Source organism: Strongylocentrotus purpuratus, unplaced genomic scaffold, assembly GCF_000002235.5.
Source record: "Strongylocentrotus purpuratus isolate Spur 01 unplaced genomic scaffold, Spur_5.0 spur5_contig_866, whole genome shotgun sequence".
Classification (NCBI taxonomy): Eukaryota; Metazoa; Echinodermata; class Echinoidea; order Camarodonta; family Strongylocentrotidae; genus Strongylocentrotus; species Strongylocentrotus purpuratus.
In genome coordinates this window covers 2255117-2277509 of record NW_022145575.1, presented here as the reverse complement: position 1 = coordinate 2277509, position 22393 = coordinate 2255117, and the positions used below count along the sequence as shown (strand labels likewise).

At 34.3% G+C, this 22393-nt stretch overlaps 1 protein-coding gene and 2 long non-coding RNA genes across 3 annotated transcripts; all 3 read right to left on the bottom strand.

Annotated features, from left to right (window-relative positions):
• Window positions 1-1695: 1695 nt before the first annotated feature.
• On the bottom strand, window positions 1696-5368 carry LOC115919979. Its single transcript, XR_004062101.1, has 3 exons — window positions 5278-5368; window positions 3657-3757; window positions 1696-2409 (listed from the first exon to the last, which is right to left on the bottom strand). It is a non-coding gene; the product is annotated as an uncharacterized LOC115919979 (long non-coding RNA).
• Window positions 5369-9067: 3699 nt separating this feature from the next.
• LOC115919746 (tyrosine kinase receptor Cad96Ca-like) lies at window positions 9068-12043 on the bottom strand. Its single transcript, XM_030973841.1, has 6 exons — window positions 12019-12043; window positions 11584-11754; window positions 11313-11417; window positions 10265-10446; window positions 9511-9613; window positions 9068-9093 (listed from the first exon to the last, which is right to left on the bottom strand). The coding sequence occupies exons 1-6, from the start codon at window positions 12041-12043 to the stop codon at window positions 9068-9070; spliced, it is 612 nt and encodes a 203-aa protein (XP_030829701.1).
• Window positions 12044-12510: 467 nt separating this feature from the next.
• Window positions 12511-14269, bottom strand: LOC115919976. Its single transcript, XR_004062099.1, has 3 exons — window positions 14148-14269; window positions 13030-13060; window positions 12511-12581 (listed from the first exon to the last, which is right to left on the bottom strand). It is a non-coding gene; the product is annotated as an uncharacterized LOC115919976 (long non-coding RNA).
• Window positions 14270-22393: the final 8124 nt, after the last annotated feature.

The window sequence follows — 22393 nt, the reverse complement described above, 5'->3', positions numbered from 1 at the left end:
CAAAACCGTAGAACCATACGATGATATTTTACCGTCTAAACAATATTGACATAACCTTAGCACAGTTACTGTGAACTAGATATTAGAACATACCCTTTATATTTATAATCAACACAAACATACACGCCCGCATACACACACGCACACACACGCGCGCGCAGACACACACACATACGCACAGGCCAACATAATAGTATACCCTGATGCCGATGAAGTTGTAATTGTGACATTATTTTTGTTTTCTTGACAGATAAAGCTTGTTTATATTCCCATAACTTTTTTGATGAATCTCTATGACCCTTTAAATTAATGAATATAGTTCCTAACAGACATAAACTTAATTGTTCAAAAATAAATAAAATGTAACAATTATTTCATGAAAATAGGTAAGCAAATAATATTCCAATTTTGGGGGAATAGAGCACGTACCTATGGGGTCAGGCCAGCTCAACAATCGATCAGACATAGTATTGCGAGGCTATTTGGTTTTAATGTAGGGTTAAAGTATACTATAAAAGGAATAGTTATTATATTATAATACTGCATCGCAGCCAGGGGCTGAATTGTACAATAATTTTACAAAAGTATCTACATAATAAGAAATACATTAAAGGTATTACAAAGTTTTGGTATGGGGTCATGAATTTGGTTCAAATGAACATATTGGAAGCATATACTATCCTACAATATTCAGTGATCGTTGTCGCGGTTGAAATCGAGTCTAAAGTTATGAAATTGTAAATAACTAAAGTTTTATGTTGTATAGCTACCTCTCAAGGTCAATATATTAATTAAGCTATAAAACAATGTTTATTGACTAAAATCGACCGATTAGCTATTCCGGTTTGGAAATTATATATCACAACTACATATTCTAAGATTTTCATGGTCGCAGTTACCATTGTATGGCCGTAGGCGCTATTAGAAATTCATCAAAATTTACCGGGAGCACCGTTAAATTTTTATATTCAATTTTTCTCGAAAACAGAAATGTTTTAGGGGCTAAATTTTATAGTGCTTATAATACATCCACATGGGCATCCAAATATATCAAAATTGTAAAGAATCACCATCCACCCAATTCAAAATTCCCCCAAACTTTGTATTACCTTTAAGCAGGAACATACAAATACGAGTAAACAATCTTTATGCGACTGGAAATTACTCAAAATTGTGATAATTGTGTGTCTACTATTGAAAGAGAAGTATATGTTTTTAAAGGTAAAGACCAGTATTGGAAACGCCCCAATTTCAAAAAATGAAATGGAAGCTCTCATTACCAATCATGTGAAAGAATATGTTTTGACTAATACATGATGATAAAAAATTTGCCGGGAAACTGCCTACTAATTCGTATATTTGGTAAATTTGTTTCTCTCATGATCTGTGAGAGATATAGGGTAGTCCCATATACATCTTTCTGTGTATAGTGCTTGTAACTTTACGAAGACTGGGCCAAATTTCTTATCATTTTGATGATTCCAGAACCTTGCAGATGCTAGATGCTGGATGATCAACCTTTTCTGATCGATTCCACAACGTTTCTTTCACAATGCATTCGCATGACCATAACTGGTCTTTACCTTTAATGTATAGATGAAGGTTTCGAAATAGTATTGTGTGATGTAAATGATACCCTAAAGGGAAGAGTGAGCCATATTAAAGTAAGCTCTATGTTTTGAAAAGGCAGGTGAAGGGGAGAGGGTGAGAAAGAGGACTAAGAGTGCAAAAGATGGAAAGAAGAGGAGAATAGTGGAGAGAGATAAATATGGATTGACAGACGGAGGGGAGAATGGAAACAAAGGAAAATATATATATAGAGAGAGAGAGAGAGAGAAGAGAGAGAGAGGGGTGATGAAAAGAAAGAAGAAAGGGGGTAGGAGGTCATCCACATATACAATACTATGAAATAACACAAAGATTGGCAAACGTTGCAAGGTAATTAGAAATAAATTTCACACAGTAAAAACAAAAAAATTGCTGTTGAATGTATGAGATCAGTTGTTATACTAGGGCCTCTTGATATTCACAAATTTCATGTTTTCTAAAATAGCTGCACATCCAGACATTGTCAATTAAACTTCTTTAACTATTTTACAAATTCTACTTATTGATATTGAAAAAAAAGGAAAATCTTTCAAAATGACGTAAACTCAACGCAAAATATTTTTTTAAAGTATTTGCGATAGCCTAATTCTGCACTCTTGGCTAAATCTAACACAAGTTAGTCCTTTTAATGTCCCTACAACGTCCCTATAGTCCAATTAGTTGGCTCGGTTCCAGTCATCATACAGCGAAAAAGGTGAAGATGCATTGTAGTACCGCTGTATATCCGACCTAGGCTTAATCTCACATGTCCAGTGTAGACACAAACAATCCTTCATCTAAGTCATTGAGAGACAGGTAAATCTGTGAAATTCAAAATGATAATACTATTAATATGAAAATGATAATAATAACAATTGCAATGTTACACCATATCACAGGCACTGATAGCACGTAGGACCATGTATCTCAGACTAAACATTAAACGATGCCTATAAAACTAAAGTAGTATTTTGACCCTGGCTTTAGATCTGAAAGCATTTCTTCCCGGCATCATTCTGACGCTCACATTGCAATTTTAATGTTGACAAATAAAAAAAGGAATTGTCAATATGAGACGTTTATTGCCTCCTTCTTAATTCTATGGAAAAATTGAAAATAAGAAAAATTATGATTATATATGAATACAAAAAAACTTAAATATATATGAAAAGGCATCGGAAGGATATGGGAGATAAATAAATTAAAAAACATAGATAACCATTAAAAAAGGAAAAGAAGTTTCAAGATCATTATTAAGTCAGGGTTTTTCATGATACCTGTTCAACTGAGGTTAATATACCGACGGGATTATATAAATGAATATAAAGGCCCGGTCCCACTGCACTTACGGATGCAAAGAGGATGTAAAGCGTAACAAAATCTTGCCATCCGTTGGAAAACGCTATGCATCCGTTGTGTACTCATTGCATACGTGTTTCATACGCTCTATCCATCGAGCATCCGTCCACTGTGATTTCATCCGCGCAAAAAGTTTTGAGCTGCACAAAACTTTTAGAACGGATGAACTTCCGCCGTGTACGATGTAAATCCGCGACAAATACGAGCAACAAACGTTCTATGTCCGTTATCATCCGTTAAACGTCCGCTGTATCCTCTCTGCATCCTCTGGGCATCCTCGCAACTCACATCCGCTACACCTGAAAACGGAAAGAGGGAGGAAAGATAAGGTACACGGAACGTCTGTACATCGTTAGTAGCACGGAAATAGAAAGGATGTAAGCGTATGCATCTCGTATATAAAGTTTTCAAAGCTGTCATCCACTTCCATCCGCTTTCATTCGCTAGGCTTCCGATGAACATCCGTTTAACATTCCCGCTACATACTACCCACGTCCGTTATTTTCCGTTCTGTTTTCGCAAATTTTCGCAAATTTTGTCCATTTCTGGAGCGGATGAAAACGGATGGAGCCACCCGCGAAATTTTGCTCGTCCGCTGTGTCCTTTATGCATACGTGTTGTGTCCATCGGCCAGTGGGACCGGGCCATAACATGGGGAAAATAAATTCTGCATTGGACATATAAAAATAATGCAGTTGAGTTCATCTTACGTGATTCTTTTTCTAGAATCCTCTCCAAACTCGTGAGGGTCTGATCAAAGTTACTCCGATTCGTAGGTTCCTTCTCCCAACAACCAGACATGACCGTATACCTGAAAGATAAGAAGAAGTTGATACTTATCTAAAAGAAGTGCTAAACGTTTTATTTTCAGGTTCCCATATAGAGTCAAAGGAGAGATTTTTCGTGTAACTTACCTTAGATATATATCGGTGGGAAATATAATCCGCATCTGATGATCAACATCATCATTAAATCTATCCATTATTATATATATATAACAATCATCGTCATGTACATGTATGTCAAGTATTGATATGGTAGACATTGAATCGAAAATAAATTCTTTGTACTTATCTTTGATGAGCAAATTATTGGATGAACAAATTTTGCAGATGAAAATCATTACTAAATATTTGATCGAAATGATAGGAAATTTTCCAGATATCTTTAGATATTTAAATATTTAGAAAAATATGAATATGTTAAGTAAACAAAATAGACTGCCAGAGTTTTATCAAAATCTTTGTAATGCATGGTACAATTTTTAATATCAAGGTTTGGTTGAGGTAACAGAAATAAAAGAGGAGATATTATGGAAAAATAGTCATATCACATCAACAATTCGACATTATTGTTCTCAATGTGGTACGTAACATGAATGTGTAAAGTGAAGCACGTGATTATAAATGTAAGTTGGAAAGATTCGATTCTGTTGAATAGTAAAGTTGGTATTCATCAATTATTATTTTAGTTCGAATACGCGAAATTTAAGAAATGTTTTCCAAGCCATAAGTTAAATGTATACTGAAATTGGATATGAGTAGCTACAGGAGATTCGTTAAACTACAGTATTCAGTTTGAAGGCGAAACATTATTACTTATCCCTCCTGAAAAAAAAACTTAAAAAAACCTATTGTAACACGTCACTGGGTAAATTATTTGAATATACCTTTTTCATTTACTTGGCAGAAAGTCTTAAATTGTCAATTTTAACAAAAATAATATATCAAGTTTTTTTAAGTATTGCTTTATATCTTTCCATCAAATCATAATCTATGCACATGGCGTATAATGGACAATGACCAGTTTGATGTATGTTAAGAAACATAAACCAATTTTATTATTTTGTTAAAATATAATAAGGTTCGAGTTTTTTGGAAAAAATGAAAAGTTGTTTAATAATCACTTTCATGAGAAAATAGATATTATAACAAAATTAAAAGTTATATTGAAGAAAAGGGAAACATGATAAACCTCATGTTAAATTTAGGCCATTACGTAATAAACATAATATATATCAACATTCTCTATGATGGTAAAGAGTATAATAGTAATATTAAAATTCTGTTTCTTTATTCATTAAAAAAAATGCAATATCATATAGCAAATAAGCAAAGCGTTTTATTGACGAAATACAATGAAATTATTCAAGAAATAGTAAGGTTATAACCATTCATTCATTCATTTCCCTTTGTTATTTATCTTGTGTTTAAAATGTAAATTTATGTAAATATATATGATGATCAGTATGTGATGATCAGTATAGTCTCCAGTTATCCATTTAAGCCTAAAAGCCTAGACAAAGTAAAGCCTAAAAACATGATACTTTACACTTCTTGTGCACAATGACGAGGGCGTGGCATCTGGTAACCATTGTCAACCTCCGTTTGAACAGCGTCAAAGGTCATATTAGGGTACGGCCTCGCACCTTTAAATAATCAAAAAAAATAACAAGTAAAACATTTAATCCAATATATGAATATGGGGCATCTGGAGGTCTTGGGAGGAATTAGATTTAAAGGTAATACAAAGTTTTGGTATGGGTTCATGTATTCGGTTCAAATGAACATATTGGAAACATATGCGATCCTACAATACTCATTGATCGTTGTCGCGGTTGAAATCGAGTCTAAAGTTATGAAATTGTAGATAATAAACTCTTTATGTTGTATAGCTCCCTCTCAAGGTCAAGATATTAATTAAGCTATAAAACAATGTTTCTTGACCGAAATCGATCGATTAGCTTTTCCCGTTTGGAAATTATATATCACAACTACATTTTCTGAGAATTTCATGGTCGCAGCTACCATCGTACGGCCGTAGGCGCCATTTGAAATTTATCAAAATTTACCGGGAGCACCGGTACATTTTTATATTCAATTTTACTCGAAAACAAAAGAGTTTCAGGGTCTAAATTTTCTAGTGCTTATAATACACCCACAGGGGCATCCACATATATAAAAATTGTAAAGAATCACTACCCAATAAACAGAACACCAAAAAGTAACCTCTTTTGGGAGTGTATTTTAAGTGATTTTAAAGTATAGTGCCTTTTGAACTAGATTTAAACGTTATCGACACGTGCCTTCATTTAAACAAAAAAGGTACTCCTTGTTCACGTTTTCATCTAACCTAAAAACCACCAGTTTATCACGCGACTGGAGTAACGGGATTCCACTTACCTCTGTAAATCAAGTGTTTATGACCAAATAACCACTTGACCAAGGAACGAGTTTTTTGTCAGTTAACCGATGGTGGCGATAAATACGTAATTATTTGGTCTTGTAAGTACCTTTATTGATTGGTTTCACAGGTTATCCAAGGTTGATGGTAATAATCACGTTACTTACACCGGCTAATCGTCTTATTGTTCTGTCCGTGAATCTCTGGTTATATTCAACTAGTAATTCTGAAGTGTCTTACACACCTCTTTAAAAGGTTTCAAAGTTACCATAAATTTCTTGGTTATGATCACGTGGCTCAAGCTGATTACTAATCTAAGGTGTGAAAACGTGATATGTAGGTGTGAAAATTAGTAATTATTAAGTGTTTTAAAACACCTTTTTAAATGGTAGTCAAAGTTGCCATAAGTTCCGGGGTGATGATCTCGTGACTCAAACGGATTATTGATCTAAGCTTGTCATACGTGACTTTTAGGTGTGAAAATTAGTCATTATTAGGTGTCTTAAAACATCTATTTAAATGGTTTCAAAGTTACCATAACTTTTTTGGTGATGATCACGTAGTTAAAACTGATTACTAATCTAAGCTGTGAATCCGTGATATTTAGGTGTGAAAAATTAGTCATTATTAGGTGTCTTAAAACACCTATTTAAATCGTAGTCAAAGTTGCCAGCAGTTCCGCGGTGATGATCGCGTGACTCAAACGGATTATTAATATAAGCTGGGAATTCCGTGTTTTCCATGTGTGAAAATGAGTTATTCTTGGGTGTCTTGATGGTTTCACAGTTACCATTTAAGGTACCATATAACTGACTGTTGGCATATTTTCATTGCACCAGTTGATAACTGGAGTGTGCATATTTCCAGTTGCACCAGTTGATGACTGAGCGTTGGCATATTTCGAGTTGACCCAGCTGACACCAATTCATTTGCATATTGAATATGGGGTGCGTGCAGATCTATGTTTTTTAAACAATTTATCTGAATTTACAGCATATTTCTTAATTACTGATGATTTAGTTATATGCAATTCATTTCGAAAATACTACAAATATAAATTACCAGTTATTAGGACATTTCGCTACTACGTATAAATAGTTAAACATGAATAAGGGAAACATTAACTATGAACTAAAAATAATTTCAATAAAGTACAAGTATACGAATTTATTTCAATTAATTCAATTATGTAAGTCTACTTATTACCAATGCCCTTACATTGGAAATACAGACGTACCAGTATTGAAGTATTGTTGCTGTTCAACTGGTTGGAAGTTTTACCAAATGGTTCTAATGGCTCAGCTAGACCAGTTGAATTATAACTGGCCTGGATCAACTGGATCATTTAGCCCATTTCAATTTCCAGGGTTACCAGTTGGCATTAAATGGTTCATCAACTGGACCAGTTGCAACTAGCTTTCTCTTCTGGGATGTTTGCACCCCCCCCCCCCCCCCCCCACCCAACCCCCTCTAATCCCAAACTGCTTCCGGCGTGCCTGGACGTAATTATGGAAGATCCACGACACAATGTTCAGAAACGGGATGAGAACGTCATTATTTTGGTTCATTTATTGTGTAACATTTGCGTAATTATTGGGTTGAACGCGGGTTACAGTAACATACTTCCTCTTCGACGTAAATTTCACGTGAATGAAGAACATGATTCATCTCAAGTCAGCCTCGTAATATTCACGTGAATTTCACGCAGATATTCTGACTAAAACTATCACTAACGCTTCACGTGTTTCTGTGACGCGATAATTTCGTGTATGAAGATGTAATTTCATAACCAAACAAACACGGGAGTGTTAGGTTTACAAACCATGGTCTCCAAGGTGGGGATAATCACGTTATTATAATGGTGATATTGCAGTGACAATTGCATGATTTAGTGTACGTGTGTTTTAAGTTACCTATTGCAAGAAACGTATTAACACATTTACGTAAATGTCCGGTGTTTGAAGAACGTAACTCTCCTCAAGTCGATACCTTGATATTGACGTGATTTTCACGTGATTTTGTTTATTGGGTATCCACCCAATTTTCAAAATTCCCCAAAACTTTGTATTACCTTTAACCACATATATAATTTTCTATCAAACTTTGATAGTACACGCAGAACTAGTGGGAAAACGTTAGACCTAATGTTATTAACATCTGTGACATGTATTGTGATAGGAACAATACAATGAATCTAAAATCGCACTTATTATCGGTAAATAAATATACATAAAATGTAGAAAAGGTAACTTGCATTCTCTGTCCTTAACGTACGCCAAACAAATATCAATAATTTTCTATTTGATTACTAAATTCCAATGATATATGTTACTTTAGTTACTAACATCATATGAACCACTTAAAGTGAAGAAAACGTTGTATAGTGGTTCATTCTTTTGACTTTCATTCCAAGGGTTTCGAATTCCAGCCTGGCACTAACGTCCTTCGGTAAGATGTAAATCCATAGTTGTCACTCTCTACCCATTCCACCCACCTGGCTATTATATTGCTAGGGTAATATTAATGAAAAGGCCATGCGGATGAACAGCTGTACAACTGATAAGGCTTCCTATGGTTACCAAATATTATCCCTATTATTATTATCATTATTATTATTATTATTATTTATCATCAATTTAATCTTTATTATATGATAATATCAGGGTCTTTAGGATGGAACGAAAAATTTGTTGTGATATTATTTTTCTTTTTTTACCCAATGTCACAATTTCCCACAAGACGATACCAAAAGACCAGATATCTCCATTTATCATCAATTTAATCTGTATTATATGATAATATCAGGGTCTTTAGGATGAAACGAAAAATTTGTTGTGATATTATTTTTCTTTTTTTACCCAATGTTACAATTTCCCACAAGACGATACCAAAAGACCAGATATCTCCATATGTTGATTGGTCACCAGTACCCATGGATTCAGGCGAACTCCATCTTGTTGGTTTCTTAAAAGTTGGAAAATACAAAGAAGGTTGAAAATCATCTTAACGTTAAGTTTCTGAGAATTACAGTTTTTCTTTTCATTTCTTTAAATAATTTAATATCATTTATTCATGGTTTAACACAAATCATGATTAGCAGGCTGAATTGTTCACAAGTATACAAAATATACAATATAGCAAATGGCAAAACTATACAAAAACCACTGTCGATAAAGTAAGTACAGTACAGGTTATATATATAAATATATATATATATATATATATACTATTGTGTTTAAATAATTTAAGGGAAAACAATAACAAACGTGAAAAATCATAAAACATAATTCCATGGGTCGCGTTTTCCTAGTTTCAATTATGTTTCGATATTTTTTTCTATGCTGACAATATATCATTGAATATAAGCGATAATACTTACACCTTTGTCGCTAAACAATGATGAAGATAGTCCATAATCTGATAACTTGCATTGCCTTCCATCAGCTAGTAACACATTGTGAGCACAGAGAGTTCCATGGATGATCTTAAAGGTAATACAAAGTTTTGGTATAGGGTCATGAATTTGGTTCAAATAAGCATATTGGACCGATTAGCTATTCCCGTTTGGAAATTATATATCACAACTACATATTCTGAGATTTTCATGGTCGCAGCTACCATTGTACGGCCGTAAGCGCTATTTGAAATTTACCAAAATTTACCGGCAGCACCGGTAAATTTTTATATTAAATTTTTCTCGAAAACAGGAGTGTTTCTGAGGTTAATTGTTTTAGTGCTTATAATACATCCATGGGGGCATCCAATTTTATCAAAATTGTAAAGATTCATTATCCACCCAATTTTCTAAATTTCCCAAAACTTTGTATTACCTTTAAGAGTTTAAAAAAAACGATAATAAAAAATTTAAACAGTAACAATAAACAAATTAATAAAAAACATTATAAAATAATTCATTTGTGGAGTAAGCTTCAGCTCATTTTCACCATTCTCATTATGAATTTCATTTCCGACTCTCGCATCGTTCCTCATGTTTTATCACCTTTTCCTCGGCCTCAACGTACATGCTCACAACCACCCCCTCCTCATTGTCTCCTTTTTTCGGCTTCTCAATTATTCCTCATTATCTCCTCCTTTAAAAAAAGAATACTCCCCTCTCCTCTTGAAATAATTTTACCTTCTTAGATCCAAGAAATTGCATCCCTTTTGCAATTTGCCAAGCCAAGTTGAGTAGACTACCTTCATCGAGACGAACCCCCTTTGGTTTGAGATTGCCGTATGTGGGTTGGGACTCCACCCCCGTTGTCTGTAGATGGGTGAGTAGGGTACCCCCAGAGATGAACTCATACAGAATGCTACCTGCATCAAGGGCAATTCGTTCAATTGAAGAAAAAAATGTATGAAAAACACGATAGCACCTACTTCCTGGAAAAAAATCAATCTATCGCCTTTTTAATCGCCATGTGCGACCCCTATGTGGGAACATGGCAATGTCTTATTACGAAATCCGAACAAATATCCGAACAAAAATATTGTGATGGTGTTGAAATTCAGCTGTTACATTGTGTTTCATCAAAAATCTCGTTTTATTAAAAGAAAAACATTAACTATCCAATAGATTGGAATGGTCTTCAAAGACCTTGAAGTTCTTGTTTTACTGATTAAATCGTTCCTTGTTCGTCAGGCGCGGAGCATACACAAAAATGTTTCATACCCTTAACTATACCGAATTTATTAGATAAAATTCTCATATTCACATTAAAGGAATCTGGTAACTTTGTCTCAGATTCTGAAACAAAATCCTGGATTAAGCTCATGCTGCAATAATAATTATAAACCTTTAGGTCAGTCAGGAACCCCATGACTTTTACAAGCCGATCGCCTGTCTGATTATCAAGATATATATGATTGGAAAACGAAACCAAATTCCGCTTGTTCCTAACGGTTTTCATAACACTACAGTCTATATGGGAAAACGAGTATGGTAAAACCGGTCACTCAAAGACTTTTAATTTTGTGAGGCACTTCTTGATCATTTTGAATGGCGATTTTCTTTCTTTTCTTTTCGGGGGGGGGGTGGGGCTTCAATATTACAACATATCACAGACATTGATAACACGTAGGGCAGTGCATCTCAGATTTAGCATTGTTAAATGATGCCTTTAATAAGTATGATATTTGGCAGACAATGGACAGCTTTTTTTTTTACCGGAGGAGGTTTTTACCTTGTTCTTGACAATATCCCAGGCACGTGACAACATTTGGCTGATCCGCTAGCTCAGAAAGTACACTGACAGCTTCAAGAACGTTGCTTGATTTGGTCACTTGATCTAAGAGAACATAATAAATGGCTTACTTTACAAGCGATGTGTTATTAGTGATTATTAATGATAAATACAACGTTTCATGAAGTTCAAGTTATTTTAGGCTACATTGATATTCATGAAAGCGATTTTCCCTTTCGGTCTTTTTAAGGAGTGGTTGGCAAAACCTCACCTGGAATCTGCCTGATAGCAACGTCTACTTGACTTTGATTCGAGCGAAGTTCTCCCTTCCATACCTCGCCGAAATCACCCCGTCCGATTGAACCGAGTCTAGTGAAAAACGTCACGTTTCCAGGAGCAATGATGGGGGAGTAGGATGGACCGAGTTTGAGGGCTGTGCATGCTATAAAATAAAAACAAAAACAAAATATTATCACAAGGATTCTATTATTTAAAAGATAAAATGCAAGCAATCTTTTACACTCTAAAAAAGGGTTAAAGCTACCCTCGGACGATCATTCTACATTTCTTTTGAAATATAAAACGAACGTGAAAGAGTATTCACCAGAAACTAATCATTGAGTGTGTGTATGCGTGTGTGTACGGGAAGGGATGTGAATTCGCAATTTAAAAAAAAGTGGCTATTATCAGAGGTAAGATTTTAAACCTCTGTTGAGTAGTAGGCCAAGCATGAATATGATCGGGGAGAATGATTAAGCTTATGTTTTCTTCGGAAAATATACTACTAATTTAATCAATTGATACAAAGTATGCACTTGATAGTTACGACATATTGTCAGTTTGGGCCCGCCCCCCCCCCCCTACTCCGGGAACGAAGGGATATCAAGCGTGTTACCAAAATGTCCAAAAAAGGGGTACTTTTCGCGCACCAAAGTCCGGCACGTAGTACACAGAAATCCGGCCCGTATTGACTTTACACACTGGACTTTGGGGGGCTTTTCAAATGGAGGGAGCAAGCATATGCGTACCCTAATTGGGGGGGGGGGAGGGAGTTTGGGGCGACATGATTATCATTTAGTATTTGTATAACTATGAGACATTTATTTGGCCACGTACAAAGTCATAAATATCTCCACTACTTATGTTGTGAATAAATTTTCCAACGCAAACATTTGACTGATTTCACACATTTTCTCACCGCTATCTCCGGTCTGAATCATCTCATATGCCATGTTCTCATTCGCCTCATGGGATACGCATCTTTTTTCTCTGACAAAAAAACAAATGTTATTTCTTATAAGGCATTTAAATCAATACTAACATGTTCAACTTTCTGCCCTAGTAGCGTACTGTTTATTGTACAGCGCCATCTCATAGCCATCTCACAGAGCTAATTTCCAAATACTTGTATTAGAAAAGGGATGCTCATTTTTGGTGTGATAATAAATACCGAATCATTTTCGTTTTCCGCATTACGAAACATGTCTTCATTCTGCATTCAAATTAACTTCTTTTTAATCCCCTTAAAGACGAGAGTTTCATATGAATACAAGCTCGAGTTTCACTTTACTTTTAAACATATTTAACATGATTGTAAACACATGATAAATTGTGGGCGCATATGTTTGTGTAATCGATATATATATATATATATATATATATATATATATATATATATATAAATTCTGTTCAATATTCCAAACTGCTTAATACTAACCTAGGAACAGGTTTCTTTGATGCTTCAAAACCTGCAAAAAGAAAAAACAAAAAGAAGAATCCAATATAGAAATGTTGATATATCTTCTGCGCACAGAAAAAAGGTATATGACACATTTATCAACATGGAAACTAACTTTAGTCCGTAGTAAATGAGCACTATCCTGAGGTATTGACATGGTACATGTATTGGTAAGTACTTTCGAGAAAGCGATACGAATTATGATATGCAAAAAAAAATACCTTCGCTATCAATTTTCAGTAATATGTTTCCCTAATCTGCTAAGGCAATTATTAAGTCAATGACAATTAAATACATACATTTTAAACACTAACACGAATCGGTTTTTCATGATAGGCCATTAACTTGTAACATATTAGTTTCGTCAGCTTGATTAGGATATCCTGATAAGGATTACTTTATCTTTGATAATTAAATATTTTATGCATGTTACCAAAAAAAAAAAATTACTTTACAGAATGACATATATATAGTCCAATCAAATTTAAATAGTTCCATTCATTTTCATAAGACATAATGCAGTCGCTAGGGATATTACAAAACTAATTTTAGTTCAATGACATTCTGTGGATATATAAAAAAGCTACTATTCCTATGATTTTTATAATAAATGAATATCTGCATTCATTTATAGAAAGCTAAGTGAATCAGTGATACAATTACAAGAATACAAATTATTTACACGCAAATCTGATGAGTAAAATTGTTGATATGTATTTTTTTTAATAGAACGAATCAATATGAGGTATATAATTGAAGGATACTTTCATTTGTAAACTGTTTAAATAGACTATTCTAATACCAAATCATAGTTACCAATTTCCGCCAGTTTTTCTTGGAAAGTAACTTTGCGATTAATATATGTATGTTTTGTAGAATTTACTTTTACACATAGTTCGAGGGCTGTAAATGGACAAAAGAAGAAAGAATACACCATTTAAACCCTTCCCAAAACCACCCCTTTTAAATGGATATATTTTCATATCATAAGGAAATTATGTCAACTTGATTATTAGTTATAGTAATTGTTATATGGGAGGTGGGATCGGGTTGAAACACAATACTTTTCAGGGTGGGGTTGGGGTAGTTCAGTTAACCTGATATTGTTTCTTGTCTTCTCCACACAATGAATTGAATGACGTTGGTGATGATAGACACAGCTAACAGGATGGCTAAGACTGCGATGCCTACAGCAGATCCAGAACAGTTACACGGTACACGGGATGGCTCTGTTACAATTAGAAATATCAAGTAAATATCATTCATAAGAATACTATCTATGTGTTTGAAATAATGCAAGAATATTCAGGACAGACATAAAACGAACCCTAACTGCCCCTTGATTAAATACAAGAAAAATCATAGGTTCCGTTTACTATTAAGACTACTACTGTTTTTAATACTTTTTGACTGTTTCTTCTACTACTAATACCACTAATCCTACTATTACTACTGGAACTATTACTACTACTACTACCACTACTACTACTACTACTACTACTACTACTACTACTATTCCTACTACTGTTTCTCCAACTACTAATTTCCTACTACTCCTACTCATACTGCTGCTACGGCTTCTCTTACTGCTACTACTGCAACTACTACTATTCCTATTTAAATGAAAGAAAAGGACTAGCTATTGCGGATTCTGTTGCACTTTCTGGAGTACTAAGTGTAGATCTTCCTAAGGTTTTGAGGTGTAATGTTTTGGTTATTTGTAGTTATACATCATATGATAAGATACAGTCTTATAATTATTTAGAATAGAAAGGGGTTCCCTATATTACATATGAGACAAATGGCTAATTTCTTGCATAAAGACAGACCATGAAAGCCAGTTGATATAGGTTACAATTTAAACAAAAACACCTATTAACTGAAACATGAGCTTCGGGTGAAAAAAAAAAGAATCAGACACACTCGATACGAAGTATATAAGTCGGGTTGTATTTGATCACTATTTAAAGAGTTTCCGAGTCACTATTTAAATGCATTGTATTTCAGATTCTCGTACAGTACATACAATTCAGAGTTGTTAGGGCAATTAAACTAATTCGAGAAGGTAAATTTATTGCATGTCTGTTAATATGTATATTATTATTTTTTGCCTGCTCCTTTTTGTTTCCAGAATTGTAATGTATTAAGTGAATTGTTTCACAATAAGTTTGCCAATTTATTAGAGAAGTATTAGTTTGACATCTTTATATTGCTTTCTTGAAATACATTACGTGAACATGAACAATTTTAGATCAAAACCATACATTTAAATTACTTCTTGCATGTTAATTCCTTATTATTCCATTAACCTAGGAAAGGATTGAAAGAAGCAGGATAATATTGTTTGTTTAATGTTATTTATCAACTGAGATCATAACAAGATTCCAATAATTACATAAATACTCTTGGTGTACAAAACTCGAGAGGATATATAGATCTCGAATGTAAATAATTTATTCACCTTCTGGCGTCTCTAGAGTAGTTCCTTCAGTCGTGAAAGATCCCGCTGTAGATAGAAGATAAATAAAAAGTATAGGTTACCAGATTGGTGTAAATATTATATAGATATGACATAGCTGGTATTATTAAATGACAAGGGTCAATGAGCATGATAATTGTATTTAGTTTTTATCTTCAAACTATTGTTATCATTATCATTATCAAAATTGTTATCATCATCATTATAATAATTGATATAAATATTATCAATATTGTTGTTATTGTTATTATTAATTTATTCATTATTATTATTATGGTCGCTAGTTACTATTACTTCTTCTTCTACTACTACTACTACTACTACTTCTATTAATGATAATAAAAATTCCCCTACTACCATCACTTACACTACTAATGATAATGATAATACCACTATTACCACCTCTACTACTACCAATTATAATAATACTACCTCTACTCCCAATAAGACTACTACGTGTGTTACTACTATTTAGACTATTTATACTATTACTACTACTACTACTACTACTACTACTACTACTACTACTACAACTGCTAATCCTACTACTTCTATTACTACTACAACTACTACTACTACTACTACTACTACTTCTTCTTCTTCTTCTACTTCTACTACTTTTCCTATTATAATCAAAGAAAGAAAATCCTAGTTATTTTGGATTATGTGGTACTTTCCGAGTACTAGGTGTAGATCGTCCTGAGGTAATGAGGGGTAATCCTTTGTTTATTTCAGTTATAAATCAGATAAATTCAGGTCATTATTTAAAATAAACATGATACCACCCCCTTCCCTTTATCAAGATACAAATTGCTACTTGCTTGCCCAAAGATAGACCCTGAAAAGCCAATTGATACAAAGTACAAGTTACAAGTTAAAAATAAAGACCACTTATGGTCATGCGATTGCATTGTGAACGAAACGTTGTGGAATCGATCAGAAAAGGTTGATCATCTAGCATATAAGTATTGGTGTGTACTGCAAGGTTCTGGAATTATCAAAATGATAAGAAATTTGGCCCAGTCTTCGTAAAGTTACAAGCACTGTACACAGAAAGATGTACATGGGACTACGCACACGTGCGCAAGACGTGCGTTTATCTCTCACAGGCCAATAGATAAACTAATTTACCAAATATATCAATTAGTAGGCGGTTTCCCGGCAAAATTGTTATCATCACGTACTAGTCAAAACATATTCTTTCACATGATTGGTAATAAGAGCTTCCATTTTATTTTTTGAATTTGGGGCGTTTCAATTACCGGTCTTTACCTTTAAATATATCTTTGCAAATACGTACGATATGAAAAGACATACATTGAATTCCAGTGGCGCTTGATACAAAAGTTTATTTAGCTCTTTAAATGACTTTTTGTTTCCAGAATTGTGATACGTTAGGGATCTTGTCTCATCTTGTTTTACAAAATTGCTAAATCAGTTTTCAAAGTTATTAGAGCAGTAATCGTTTAATATCTGTCATATTGCAGTCTTGAAATGCATTGCGCGAACAAGACATCACGAAACCAATACAATTTAACAATTAGAACCATGAATTTGAATTTACATCCTATTATCTTATTATTCAATTAGACGTGGAAAGGTAAGAGAATTCGGCTAGAATTGTGTGTTTTATGTTATTTATTAACTGAGATCATAATAGAAATAAATAATTTTATAAATACTCTGGATGTACAAAATTGTAAAGGATATGTATATTTCGAATTTAAGGAAAACATATTCACCTTCTAGTGTTTCTGTAGTCGTCTTTTCAGTAGAGAAAGATCCCGCTGTAGATAGAAGATAAATAATAAATTGTATAGGTTATCAAATTGGTGCAGATGATATATGACGCCGCTGGTATCGTATCCAGACACCTACCCCCTGGAGTGACATCCACCCCCGGATAACCACCACAGTCAACTACTACCTAGGACAATTACAGGACAATTACCCCATTTGGACAACTACCCCCAGATAGCCACCCCCAGTGGATAGTTGTCCGGGGTAGTTGTTTTAGAGGATGGTTGTCGAAGGGGGTAGTTGTGTGGGGGTAGTTGTCCGGGAGTTGTTGTCCTAGGGGGTAGCTGTCCTAGGGGGTAGTTGTCCTAGGGGTAGTTGTCCGGGGGTAGTTGTCCCGGGGTGTTGTCGTCCTAGAAGGTGGCTGCCCTAGGGGTAGTTTTCCTAGGGTGTAGTTGACTGGGGTGGTTTTCCGGGGGTGGATGTCCCTGGGTAGGTGTCCTAGAACCGCTGGTATTAATGACAAGGGTCAATGAGCATGATTATCTTATTTAGTCTTTATTATTATTACAGTTGTTATTGTTATTATTGATAAATAATCATTACAGTTGTTCTTGCTATTACTAGTACTACTACTCCTACTTCCATAATGATAACAATAAATTCCTTTACTACCACTTCTACTACTACTATTACTACTAATATTAATACTACCACTATTACTACTACTACTACTACTACTACTACTACTAACGACAATAATAATACAACTACTACTACTACTACTACTACTACTAATAATAATAATAATAATAATAATAATAATAATAATAATAATAATAATACCACTACTAACATCATTCCTACTACTAATTATAATAATACTACCACTACTACAACTACTACCGCTACGGCTTCTACTTTTGTTACCAATATTTTGACTACTTCTACTTCTACTACTACTACTACTACTTCTACTTCTTCTCCTAACATAACGATAACAATAATACAATTATTTTCATTCTTCTACTACTACTACTTCCACTACTAACGACAATAATAATACCAGCACCACTGCTTCTACTACTACTACTACTACTACTACTACTATTTCTTCTATAACTTCTACTATTACTACTACTACTACTACTACTACTACTACTACTATAACTACTATTATATCTACTATTATATTTTTGATCAATGAAATCCTGTTCAGTGATCGGTCAACATAGCATCATGTGACCAAACATAACATTGCTATGATTTAACTGTGACGTCATCCATGGTATAGTGCACTATACCTTAGCACTATACCATGGATGCCGTCATATATATATATATATATATGCGATCGATCAAGATCAATGTGCTATCGGTCGCGGTACTGTCGTCTGTGCTGCTCTCACTGCAGTCTACACTACTTCGGTGACAGTAAACATTATTATTATTAGTATTATTTTAATGAAGGTTGGTTTGAAAAATATAAAACAGATATATCCTGCACTATTTCAAGCCACTAGTGAAATTATGGATTCCTCGGCGACAGAAAAAGCACTATTTTTTTCGGGGCTACGCCCCTCAAAAAATAGTGCTATTCCTGCCACCTCGATCCATTATTTCAACTAGAGCTTCTCAGTGCATGGTATATTTGTTTACTACTCCTAATACTGCTACTCCTACGTCCTACTACTGATACGGCTACTCCTACTTCTACTACTAAAGTATTTGATTGAAAGAAAACGCCTAGCTATTTTTGGATTCTTTGGTACTCTCTGGAGTACTAAATCTTGGGTTATTTTAGTCCTAAATCAGGTAAAATCATATTAATATTTAGAATTAAAAAGAGGCATCCCTAGTTTTACATAAGAGACAATTGGTTACTTGCTAGAACAAAGACAGACCATGAAAAGCCTGTTGATATAAGTTACAATTTACAAGTTATACAAAAAACGGAAACCCCCAGTACAAACACCCAACTGAAAAATAAACTTCGGGTGAAAAAAATTAGACTCACTCGATACGACGTTCATGAGTCGGTATATATTTAATAATAATTTAGCCTTGACATTAGATGTTTATTTAGACTTTGGAAAATACACAAAAGAGTCTCCGATACACTATTTACATGCAATTTGGTGTTGGTAGAGCAATTCAACAAATCCGGAAGGAAAACTTTAGGGGAAGATGTATTGCTGCCTGTTAAAATGCTTAATGGCTGTTATTTCAATTTTGTTTGACAAAAATGCTAGATCGCTTTGCCAAGTTATTAGCAAACAAATATTCGTTTAACATCTCTCGTATTGCTTTTTCGAAATGCATTTTGTGAACAAGACATCAAGAAACTAAAACAATTAGATAACAACGAGATATTTGAATTACTTTTGACATCTTTTTTTCTTATTATTCCACTAAACTAGGTAAGGTAAGAAAAGCAGGCTAGAATTTTTGGTTATTTATCAACTGAGGTCATAACAGAATTCTGATAACTAGATAAATACTGTGGATGTACAAAACTGGAGAGGATATATAAATTTTTGAATGTTAGGAAAACATATTCACCTTCTGGGGTTTCTGTAGTCGTTTCTTCAGTGGTGAAGGATTCCGCTGTGGATGGAAGATAAATAAATAGTATAGTATTAATGACTGCTTTGAGAGAAATAGTTGTTTTATTACGCTCAAGGGAAGGTTAGAATTGTGCTATTCCCCGAGGCTTGCCGAGGGGAATAGCCCAATTGTAACCTTCCCGAGAGCGTATGAAAACAACTATTTCTCGAATATTAAAGCAGTCATTAATACTTTTATATGCCGAAAAAAAATAGACTAAAAAATGAAAAATTAAAAATATTTATCATTTTTGTCGAAGACGGGATTCGAACTCTTGCGTACAACAAGAGGTGTATCGAAAACCAACGCTTAGACCACTCGGCTATGGCCCGCCGTTAACATGCTTGGCAGTTTTCTCCAATATATACATTAAAATTTATTGAAACCGGCTTCGCGTGTGATGAATGCTTCGCAAAAGCTCCATATACGGACTCTTCTTTTACTTTTACAATGCATATTGGCACGAACTTAGATCAAGATCTATCGGCAGATGTTGTTTTTTTGTTTTTGGAAGTTTATTTTCGTCTTCATGTCAACAATGCAAGATAAAATTGTCGGTAAGATCGATCGAGATTCAATTGTATTGAAATTACCGACCAATCATTCGCACACATACGGCATCCTCCATCGCTCAAACCATTTTTTAACATGTAAACCTATGGGGTAACCATGGAGGCTGACCAACTTTTTTTAATAACCATGGTTATTAAAAATATTGAAATGTTTTATGCATGGTAACCGAGAATTTTACAGGAACAGTTGAAGTTTATGAATGCAATTCGACCAATCAGATGGCTGAATTTCTTAAGTGAGGTATATAATATAGGCTATCAAATTCATTCAAATCGTATATGAAATAGTTGGTATCAATTACAATTAAGGCCATTGAGCATGATAATTCTATTTTGTTTTTATCTCGAATTTTCTTTAATCAGTATCATTATTAATATTTTTATTATTATTATTGTTGTTGTTATTACTGCTAGTGATAGTACTCCTACTTCTACTACCATAATTAAAATAATAATACCACTACTACAACCACAACTACTGCTAATGATGATGATAATACTACCACGACTACCACTAAGACTATTACTTTTCATTGCATTTGTTTGCGATGAATTTGCAATCAATGATACACTGTCGCTCATAATGTTGGAATATTTTTTTTACCCCAATTTATGGAATTATTTTGACAAAGATTTATTCCTAATAGATCTAGATAATAGTATACATTCTTAGATTTTATTGGATAATAAGATGCCTGCTAAAGCATGTGTATGCTAATATGCTTATCAACTAGGGGACTTACGCCCTCAAGTCATAAATGACAGTAATGAGGATTAATGCCCCACAAAACGGCACTAATGTTGCACATCGACACGGTTTTGATCCTGGGGCCTCACAGTTACGAGGCCATTGCTTTGCCACTGAACCATGACTGTACGCAGCGGGGGCTAGGGTAGGGGGCAGTTCCCACAAATAAAACAAATCAAAGAAAATGCAATACATTTTCAATTATTCATTGAATTCCCCACCCCCCCCCCCCCGGTCCCCCAACATAAAAAAATCCTCTGTACGGCCATGCATTATGGCTCAAGGCATGGGCACACAACAGATTTTTTTTCTGTTGGAAACCGGGCGGAAATTTAATGAATTATTGGAAATTTATTCCATGTATACAGCGCGCGCATATGATCGCGCGGGTGAGGTTTTTGCGGTTTTACGATCAGACCCCCCACTGTTTCTCATTCACATATCGCTCGTGTGAGATCAAAAAAGTTCTATTAAGACGGGGCTTTAGGGGAATACCGAACCCAAACATTCAACTGGTGAAAAAAGAATCAGACGTGCTCGATACGAAGTTCATGAGTGAGTATATATTTGATACCAGTTTAGCCTTGGCACAAGATTTAGACTTTAGACTTTGGAAAATACACAAAAGAGTCTGCGAGTCACTATGTACATATATTTAAGATTCTCATTCAATACATACAATGAATTTGGTGTTGGAAGAGCAATTCAACAAATTCGGGAAGGAAGCCTTCAGGGGGAAATGTACATGTTAATACGCATAATAGTTGTTTTTTGACAATGTTGTCCTCCTTGTTTCCAGAATTGTAATATATAAAGGGAAATCATCAACTGAGATCATAAAATAATTCCAATAATTAGATATAAAGTGTAGAGGATATATCGATTTCGAATGTTAGGAAAAACATGTTCACCTTCTGTCGTGGCTGTAGTCATTTCTTCAGTGGTGAGGGATGCCGCTGTAGATAGAAGATAAATAAATAGTACAAATAATACACAGCAGTGAGGGCATTATGTGGTACTTTCTTGAGTACTGCTTGTAGATCCTCCTAAGGTATTGAGGTGTACTTCGGTTATTTTAGTTATAGATCAGATCAAATCATATCATTCTTTAGAATAGGAAAAGGGGCAACCCTATTAGAGAAGAGACAAAGAGCTACTTGCTTACACAAAGACAGACCATTAGAAGTCAAATGATATAAG